The sequence below is a fragment of the Limulus polyphemus genome, unplaced genomic scaffold, assembly GCF_000517525.1.
Source record: "Limulus polyphemus unplaced genomic scaffold, Limulus_polyphemus-2.1.2 Scaffold7511, whole genome shotgun sequence".
Taxonomy (NCBI): domain Eukaryota; kingdom Metazoa; phylum Arthropoda; class Merostomata; order Xiphosura; family Limulidae; genus Limulus; species Limulus polyphemus.
This window is the reverse complement of record NW_013673121.1, coordinates 19,154-30,041: the sequence shown is the minus strand read 5'-3', so window position 1 is coordinate 30,041 and position 10,888 is coordinate 19,154. Positions and strand designations below refer to the sequence as shown.

Genomic DNA, 10,888 nt, shown 5'->3' with positions numbered 1-10,888 from the left:
TCTTTGGAAATGTTCATTAAAAGACAGAATGGCCAACACAACAGCTCCTTCTTTGGTCCATATAAACATCTTTGGAAATGTTCATTAAAAGACAGAATGGCCAACAAAACAAGCCATAACAACAGCTCCTTCTTTGGTCTATATAAACATCTTTGGAAATGTTCATTAAAAGACAGAATGGCCAACACCAAGGAGCTGTTGTTATGGCTTGTTCTTTGGTCCATATAAATATCAATCAACAAAGAATACTACTACGTGTGTTTTTCTGTCTTAATTTTTAATATTTACATTAAAATCACTCAAAAAAAGAGTTATTGCAAATATAAAGGTGGTCAATCCACATTTGTTTTTATTTTCTGATCAAAATTAAGTGAAACAAACATTTAATTAAAAACTGTTCTTCTCAACACGGCCACTTTATTATCATAGATCTTCAAACCAAGTAATGACACCAGGAGTTATAAAACTTCACACGGAAATATACTTGTGGACATTTCCATTATTACAGTAAAATAAAAGGAATAAAACAATACTATGGCTCTTTCTTCATATCAGCCCAATCCTGGGTATTCTGTTAGATATGATAGTTTTCTATTCTTCAGGCTTTTATTTTAAATTTAACTGTTAACACAAAAATTTAAGTTTAGTTACAAGCCTAACACTTAGAAAAGTGGATTCAATTCTGACTGAAACAACAATTATTAATGACAACTGTTTTATCTTTTTCTGTTTATTTAAATATTAATAATGTGTTTATCCAAACTCTGGAACTTTCTCACCATCAAGTACACATTCAAGTAACTTGTATTATTTGCTTTTTTCATGAATGACTTAAACATTCAGGATACTTGTTTACTTTTGGATCTCATTACTTTCACAAAATGTAGTACAAAAAAATAAAATAAAATAGATTGAGGCATTTATTTTAGTTGTGGTGATTGTAAATTCAAAACATAAAGCAAGTAATTACAGCAAGAAAAGAAACTATATCACATTACATGTTTGGACAAAGAACATAATACATGGTGAGGAGTATTATGTTATACAACTAATGGGCCTTTGTACAACACTGTTCAAGCTGTAGAGATATGAATAGGTTTCACTTTGAAACAGTTTCTTCACTTCAAGTTTTCATTAATTTGTTGGACATATAAAAGACCACACTTCTAAAATGAATGACATTCAACTTTCTGACTTCTGTAGAAAATGTTCAAAGCAAGAGTTGCAGTAAAAAGTTCTTATATTAAAAACATTAAAAAGCCATGAAGATATTATAAAATTCATGAGAGTCACTACATTATAGTGGTTCTAATGAAAATGAAGGAAACATAAAATAACGGAAAGAAAGGCGGTTAAGGATCTACTTTTTCTTCCTTTCTGACGAACACTTCGGGCAGTACCATTTTCCTTTCGGTTTACTTGTAAGACCAACACAGGCAAAATGAAACCATTCGATTGGACACTGAAAGAGAAAAAGAACATGTAAAGTATGAAAGATGTCACTGTCATTACGAACAAAAGGACGAACGGAGCCGTCAACTGAAAACTGGATAATTGAATTTTACTGAAACTATTATATTTTTTTGATCGTCTATGTTTTTCTGTTCCTGATAAACTGTACCATCAGATCTATTACATGTTTCTTAGTGTAGTCTAACTAACATTAAAATTATAAGAAATAATCTTCACTTAAAAGGTTTATATAGAAATGAACCAAATTTTGACCAAATCAAAACAACAACAAAAATAATTGATTTCGATGGCTATTCCAAGATAACTGAATAAAAAAAATACAAAGAAAAGGAAGAGTAACTTTTCTTTGTAGCACAGCATTAACATCAAAAACAGAATCCTGCTTTAGAAAAATACAAGAAACACATCTGAAAAATGACAACATGAACCATGAATACGAAGGAAATAAACATCTTAAACCATGCATGAAGTAAGAGCATGAAAGTCATCAATATATCTTGGTCAATGTCTTTACTGTAGTCATCAATATACCTTGGTCAATGTCTTTACATCCATGCTCTTACTCTCCTGCTACAAACGTAGTCATCAATATATCTTGTTCTGTCTTTACCTTCATGCTCTTACTGTCCTGCTACAAATGTAGTCATCAGTTTTCCTTGGTCAATGTCTTTACCTTCATGCTCTTACTCTCCTGCTACAAATGTAGTCATCAATATACCTTGGTCAATGTCTTTACCTTCATGCTCTTACTGTCCTGCTACAAATGTAGTCATCAATATACCTTGTTCAATGTCTTTACATCCATGCTCTTACTCTCCTGCTACAAATGTAGTCATCAATATATCTTGTTCAATGTCTTTACCTTCATGCTCTTACTCTCCTGCTACAAACGTTTTGTAGCAGGAGAGTAAGAGATGAGTAACTTCTAACAATGTTACTAGGAGTTCTACTGTATAAACAACACGGTAAACTACTTATATTATAGATAACATAACATATTCCTTGGGAGTACTTTATATTGTATTGTTTTTAAATTGTCGGTTAGATAACCTTGGTAAACACAAATCTAATAAAAAAATGAACAATGTCTTGATTAAATGAAACAGAACAACATACATCTGGATTATCACAGCCAATCATTTCTCCATATGACACTTGGTGGCAGAGGCAGTATGTTGGTTCATTTGGGTCAACGGGCATGTCCAGCACATCTGATGGGTGAGTAATACCTAAGGCTGGTACAGGAACAGGTTCTGGTCTAAAAATATAAAACTTGAATCAGTACCAATAACAACAAAAACCAAGCATCTCACAAGTACAAGATCTTGTAATGCTTTCATATATATTAATTATGAAGTAATATACACTACATCTGACAACCATAATTTTCCTCATGAAGTATACACTAAATCGATGTAGTGTATACTTCATGAGGAAGATTATGGTCATCAGATGTAGTGTATACTTCATGAGGAAAATTATGGTTGTCATGACGACCATAATTTTCCTCATGAAGTATACACTACATCTGACAACCATAATTTTCCTCATGAAGTATACACTACATCTGACAACCATAATTTTCCTCATGAAGTATACACTACATCTGATGACCATAATCTTCCTCATGAAGTATACACTACATCTGACACCATAATTTTCCTCATGAAGTATACACTACATCTGACACCATAATTTTCCTCATGAAGTATACACTACATCTGACAACCATAATTTTCCTCACCTCCTAAAACCACAAGTTCCTTTCTACCTGGAGTTCTTGATGATGATGATGTCTTAACTCTATATTTGGTGGTTTTCTAAAATTTTATTATTAAAGATATCTCACCTAAATGCTTACATACTCAAAGCACATCCATAAACACACCAAGTCAAAGTCAACCTCAACAGAGATTTTAAGACTATATATATAAACTTTTATAGATTTTCAGGGAGGACTTAAAAAACAGAGAATTTTATGGCTATTGAAGATATTGTCATTGCTGAGAAATTAACAGCAGTGTAAAATAGGTCGACAATATAACACTTACTTTAATTACCATTACATAAGTAACAGAGAAGAATGTTCAAACAGTATAACACTTGTTTTAACACTAATATATAAAAAAACAAGCTGAGGTACCCGTCCTTCGTCCAGGTTAGGAACTTAAAAAAACAGCTCAGCATACACAAATATATATATACCCAACCACAGTTCAGTATATATAAATAGATATACATATATCCAATCACAGCTCAGCATATACAAATATATATACATATATATATATATATATACCCAACCACAGTTCAGTATATATAAATAGATATACATTTATCCAATCACAGCTCAGCATATACAAATATACATCTACATTTTTTCATATTAATCATTAAAAGTTGATAAATGTGTTTTTACTCATAGCTTCATTTATAAGTACTTAGTTTTAGAAAAGGTATAATATTCAAAAACATAATTTGTTTGAGGTCACATTGGACTATTTGTTCTTTGTCCACCAAAGGGAGTTAAACCTGTGATTTTAGTGTTGGAAGTCCATAAACTTTCCACTAACCCAACAACAATTATAACTTTAGGTACAATGTAGGCGTGTCTAGCGAACAAGCAGATACTCGATAAACTTAGCAAGTTTCTAGGTTAACCCACTTTTCATTTACTTAAAGAAAAAATAAGCATAAAATATCTCTTCTTCAAGTGTAAATACATCTGTAAGTAATCCTTCTTACAAGGGAACTTGTCCTTTCAGTTTTTTTCGAGCGGATTTTGGAATGTCCTCATCAGAAGATGTTCCTCTCATTCTTGCTTTCTTCTTTTCACCTTTTTCCTTAGATTTCCTTCCTTTTTCTATAATTAATGTAAACAATGTAACTTTGGAAAAATATTCAATATTATTACATACTCAGAAAGTAAAGCTATAAACAATATCTTATATAAAACCAATGATTACATCAAATTCATTTTACTCCTTTCATTAAACAGGTCCATCTCATTGTTGAACAATAAAAGTTTATAAGTGAATTATATCATTCAACTAGGAACTTTTTATATGATGAACTGTGAAATAAAGGCACTTGTTAAGTTCCAGAAACAAGTGATAGCAATGAGTGCTTTACTCTTCTTGCAATAGTGTTTGTTTGAAGTTAAGCACAAAGTACCATGGGTATTGTAACCGGTTTCTAACATTGTAAGATATATCGCTGTGCCACTGGGGGGGTCTCTTGCAGTAGTGTGAGAGACAATAGATAACAGTAAATAAAACAATTCAAACAATAACTAGACACAAACTGTGGTTTTTGTTGAGCAATTTCAACTCTCAGTATCAGTCTTATATCAGTAGAGAATGCCATCCAACTAAGAATTACATTTGTGTGGAAGTTGAGTATTAAACTGCCTTCTGATGATGACTCGATACTATGGGTCAAAATGTAATTATTAAAATCAGAATTTCCCTACTGTAGAAGTTTCTGTTATTGTATTTTTGAATTAATTATTTAGTTCAGTAGGTTCTTCACTAAACATTAATCATCAGTCTCCTCAAAAGTATTATTTGAAAACCATACAGACTAAAAGTGTTAAAAAATCAGGTGTTTTAATATATTGTTGTGCTAACAATTAAAGATATATAGAGAAATAATACAGCAATTTCTAATATATTATTTGATCTGTGAGTTTGAGAAACACTACAGAAAGTTTAGTAGTACAGTTAAAAAGAACAATTTTTATTCATGTAACTGGAAACTGAAAAGAAACACAGATACAAATCATTATTTTAAAATAAGTATGTAAAAGGATATTGTAACTTAGACATCAGAAAATATGAAAAGTCAAAACTTATTAAGTCAATCAAAATACTGTTCAAAAGTATCACAACGGAATTAATATTAACTAAAAAAAAGCTTTCAAACATTGTGATTAATAAGATACTGCAATATCCTGTTAATCATAATTTTGAAGCTTAAATAAAACAATTGTAAACTAAAGCCAACATGTATATGGAAGACAAAGGTTTGTAATAGATCAACATGTAACACAGAGATTTGTGTTCTTGTTTCATTATAAAGCAAATTATAAAACAAAACATTAAAAAAATTAATTTATCTGGTATAAATAAAGCTGCGTAAATATTAAATGTTTTGTTGCTTTCAAGCTGGATCTGGAGATAACTTGAATATGTTATTAGTGATATGTTAAATGTTTTGTTGTTTTCAAGCTGGATCTGGAGATAACTTGAACATGTTATTAGTGATATATTAAATGTTACTAATAACATGTTCAAGTTATCTCCAGATCCAGCTTGAAACAACAAAACATTTGATATATTAAATATTATATGTTTTGTTGTTTTCAAGCTGGATCTGGAGATAACTTGAACATGTTATTAGTGATATATTAAATATTATATGTTTTGTTGTTTTCAAGCTGGATCTGGAGATAACTTAAACATGTTATTAGTGATATATTAAATGTTTTGTTGTTTTCAAATTGAAGAAAGATAGTAGATGGTAAACGTTTTATCAATGCAGGATGTTTTAAGAAAAGTTAATAGTTCATTGATTATCATTTTCAGATGAAGATCAATGGAGTTTTTCAAGCACTTGTAAAGATTAGCAAAAAATATTAGTTAATAACTTTCTAACCTTCATTGTAACTTGAACATGAATTCTGTAGTACAAACACAACACACATACTACTTTAATGAAGATAAATTCAAATGTCTAACCTGTTTGTGACTATTAGTCACAAGAATATTAACTACTATAAATTCAATGTTAATATAGCCTTACTCTTCTGCGAACTCTCAGAGTCACTCGATTGCATGCTGAGGGCTTTGTCCTTCAAGTCAGCTTCAAACCTTGCCAAATCTGCATCCAACCTCCGTATGTGCTTGTCCACCTACATAAAAACCACACTTTTAGCTATGTAGTAAATAAAACATAAGAAAAAAGTAGTTTAACGATAAAACATTTCAATAAAACAATGAACCTAAAAACATGAAATTTGAAGTTTATATTATACAGTAACCAATAACATGAAGTATGCAAGGAAAAAGGGTAATGTGATAGGATGGTACAGTTGAAATTGGTAAATGAAGGTCCTGAAAAAATGCTAAACACAAGAGAAAAAGTATATTTTCCAAGATCCTTAACCTTCAAGAATTGGCTCTTACTTATTTTCAACAATTCAGTTTTTTTTTATTTTAAGAACAAAGACCATTAATTCTTACTTAATTAAATAATCTGGAAATAGAATAAAGGAAAGCCAACAAGTACATGTAACTATTGGGCAGATTTCAGTCCAGTCAACAGTCTCATGAAATCTACATGTATACAACCATACAATATTAGTTCTCAAATAATAATCAAACATTTAATTGAATCAACACCATTGATCAAAATGAGAGGTGAAGCAGATGAAAGGGTTTCTTACATGACATTACAAAACTATTTAAACTTTGCATTACAAGTTTAAACTGAAAGCCAAACAACTCTAATTCTGAATACAAATTGATACACGAAACTGATACACACATACCTCCTGTTAACACTGATCTTCAGTCTTTAACATAACATTAAAACCAACCCTTTTATCTCAAACTTACCATCTCATATGTTTGCATTGCTAATTGAACTTTGTCATCTCCATACTCCTTGGTTTTTTCAAATAGTTTCTGAATTTTCTCCATGTGGTGTGTTTTTTGTTCAGGGCTGAGGTTTCTCACATTCTTCAAGTACTCTTCTGCTATACTATCAATATTCTTTAAAAGTTCTAAAAAACAGAAAACATATATGTATATGAGACACGATGCAGTTCAGAGAGAAAAAAAGTGTGGCATAAATTACAATGATCTCCAAAATAATTAAACTTAAGTTAATTACAATTTATTAAAAGTATTGCATATATGTTCCTAAGCTCATCTTTTAGTGTCCACAAACATTCATTAACAATAAGTATTTTACATAAATAATTGAAACCATCCCCTAATCAAAATGTAGATTTATAAGCAGCAAAATGTATAGTACACTGAGAAATGTTTTAAACTTAAAACATAATTTTAGTAGAAATCTCTGACTAAGCAGAATGACATGGCTTTGGCTTCTTGTTCTTGTGCAGAACTCCTACCCTTCATTTTTTACCATATATCATGATACTCTTGTTCTCAACAGATTCTGCTAATGAACAACATCAATTACCACCATGAGTCATAATAACCGTAATGGGCTCTTCATTAAGGTGTAAGATAAAACTGAAAGAGAATGCTTTACCTAGTCATAAGTACTTCAGAAAGCATCTGATGGATGCTCATGGAGTGTGACACACCCGCAGGAGACTGCATCTCATCTCATCCAAGGTGTACTCTTTGCCTGTATTGGAAAATGGAAGAGGCAAAGAAGCCAAATTTTTATGTCAAGCACAAAGAAAGTAAAGATCTGATTTAAGGAAATAGAAAAGGTAGGATCCATCTTTGAGGAGAGGCTCACAAAAGAGGTTAAAGAACCCCAAGAAAGAAAACCTTGAGTTCATAAGATCCACTGTAGGAGATACATGAAGGCATGTCCCAAAGGAATAAGGGGCTCTAGGGAACCAATAGTTCCAAAAAGTAAAATAAGTATATCTTATGCAAGTTCTGCTTTCCTTCCAGAACTTAGATTTTTGTAAAGTTAGACTAATCATGAAAACCAAAAATAGCTTGGTTATAGAGAGGAAATAGACTTCAGTTTGTTTGTTTGTTTGAAGTTAAGCACAAAGTTATACAATGGGCTATCTATGCTATGCCCACCACGGATATCAAAACCTGGATTCTAGCATTGTAAGTCCGCAGACATACCGCTGTGCTACTGGGGGCATAGACTTCAGAGCTACACACCTGTTTGGAGTTTGTTTTAATTCTAAGAATGTAAAATTTGAATCAGGTAGACTTACCTCTGAAATACTGAAAGCCATGATATCCACAATGTAAAGGAGGTGTGAATTAATGAAAATGACAAGAAACCAAAAATACAAGCTACAAAACAGGAAGATAATAATCTACACCAAAAGAAATATGTAACCCAGCACACTTATATTCTGGAATTCCAAGTAGAATAGATCCCTGATTCAAATCCAGCTCACAAAAAAATAAAATTTGTTGAACTTGTGCATGTAATTAATAAAATAAAAATCATTGTTTATATGTCACGTCTATTCCATGAACAACAGTCCACATTCTAATGGAAGTAGTCTGATGAGCAGGTAAAGTAAAACGTTTTGTTTTGAACCAATAAAAACAACAATTTTAGTTAAGTATCTAACCCTTCAGCTACATCATCTATAGTTATTAAGCTGATGTTTTAAACTACAAAATTAGCCTACTGTGAAATTATTCCAGAATTTGAATGATACCTAGTTGTGACTGAAAGATAAGTCTATCATTGTATATATACAAATTAACTCTCATACAAATGATTGAATCATCCTATAACAAATTTGTAAAACATTTTTACCTACTTTATCACAAACACTAGTTCTTACCTTGGGCTTTTGTGTCCAACTCTCTCATTAGGGTGAAGTTCCTTTGCAACTCTAAAGGTAATGTTTCCAAACCTACAAAAATAGTAATTTAAATGCATGTCACATAATTCATGTATGGTAATAAGTAATTATGTGTATAAGTAATTTTATTATGGTAATAAGTAATTTTTGTCCTTTACCACAGCAAAAAAAATTGATACATTTTAAAAACTATACATCATCCTACCTATATTTAAATCTATAAACTCTAAACATTATTAACACAATTTTATAACAAAATGAGAATGTAACTTACAATTTGAGTTAACTTACAAAATAATAATGTTGACTTAATACTCTTTTAATTTATGGAAAGGGCTTATTATTTTCTGTTTTTGATGTGTAGCCCTTGATTTTCAGAAAACTTTTAACAGTACAAGAGAATAACTACTAATTATTAATAAGAACTTGTGCACAGGTTGAGAAATGGTCTTAAAATTAGTTTAAAGAAGGTGTTTAACTTGAGCAGAAATATTTTTTTATTGTTTATAACCTGTTTTCTAAGAGTTGTAATGGATGTTCCAGGCATATATGTTTGTTGAAGTTTTTTAGAGTTTCGATAATTATGTCTAGTGTGTTTATTGACTGTTGTGCACGATATCGAAATTTTCTGTTTTGTTTAAACTTTATGGAATTAGGAGTTTGAATTATACGAAAATATTGCTCTGGGGATTAGCAGGTCATTCTGATTCCTGGTTTTAATATGTCCTGTAATGAATACTCTTTGCTTTAAACATAAAAGAAAAAATACATCTAAAATTAAACACAATAAGAATGTTTGTTTTCTAAGCCTAGGCCAAGTTAACACTAAGTGATTAACAAACACATGTACACATCACGAACCTAGAAATTTATTTTTATTATTAGGGCCTAAACTATGTTTGATCGTGGAGACTGAGATGTACTGTATGATGTGTATTACTACTATGTAGCGTTACTAATGTAGTAGTAAAGATAACTAACCGTTTAGCATATTCGTTAAAGTTAAAAATAAAACGTTGAAGTTAAACTAAGTTCGAAAAATTAAATTTGATCAACATACAGACAATAACTGTTACAACATTAGGCCTAACTCTGGTTCAGTAACATTCAAAGTTCATTCAAAATAGCGGGACATTAAAATACTTTATACAATTTAAAGTAGAAATGTAACTTTATTAGCAAACATTAACTTACTGTCAAGATAGTGCTCCAAATACACTGCGGTCGCCATTTTGTTTTCCAATGAGAGTCCTCTATGATAGAATACATAATCGTTCAAACTCAATTCTGTTCAAAATCTGAAACTTTTTAACTCTTGTGACATTTAATAATTATTTGGATAAATTACTAATATGGAGTTCAAAATCATGAAATAAATTGAAATCTAACTTGCTAGAAATTTTAATGTATTCATATATTATCAATTTGGTTGCTTAAGTAAATAATTTAGAAGATAATAAAAAACGGGAACTTAGATTATTACTATAATATTCTCATGCGCACTGATTACCTACAGCAAAGATTTGTACTCACTCTAAGTAGTGTTGTTTGTTTGTTCGTGTTCAAGCACAATAAGCGATCTGCGCTGTGCTCACTGCTGGTATCCAACCCCGATTTTTACTGTATAAGTCCTCAGCAGTGGCAGAACGAGTATCAGGGAACAGCTGCAGTGTGGGGCTCGGACTGCCATAGCACTAACGAATTTAGGGGTTAAATTCTGTCAGTACTCATCAGTACTGAGAACCTGAACTTATTTCTAAGGCGTTATTAGTACCGGGACTTATTTGAGCTGCTTTGTCGTTTTTTTCTGTTTACACATAGATTTTTTTCTTTTTTCAAAAAAGGCCCACTTCACTCAGCTGAGTA

General features: G+C 31.0%; 1 protein-coding gene across 1 annotated transcript; it reads right to left on the bottom strand.

Annotated features, from left to right (window-relative positions):
* Positions 1-387: 387 nt before the first annotated feature.
* On the bottom strand, positions 388-10,272 carry LOC106474673 (inhibitor of growth protein 4-like). Its single transcript, XM_013935365.2, has 7 exons — positions 10,217-10,272; positions 9,002-9,073; positions 7,092-7,258; positions 6,277-6,385; positions 4,219-4,336; positions 2,590-2,731; positions 388-1,462 (listed from the first exon to the last, which is right to left on the bottom strand). Exons 1-7 carry the CDS (start codon positions 10,251-10,253, stop codon positions 1,361-1,363), a joined length of 747 nt encoding a protein of 248 aa, XP_013790819.1. The 5' UTR covers positions 10,254-10,272; the 3' UTR covers positions 388-1,360.
* Positions 10,273-10,888: the final 616 nt, after the last annotated feature.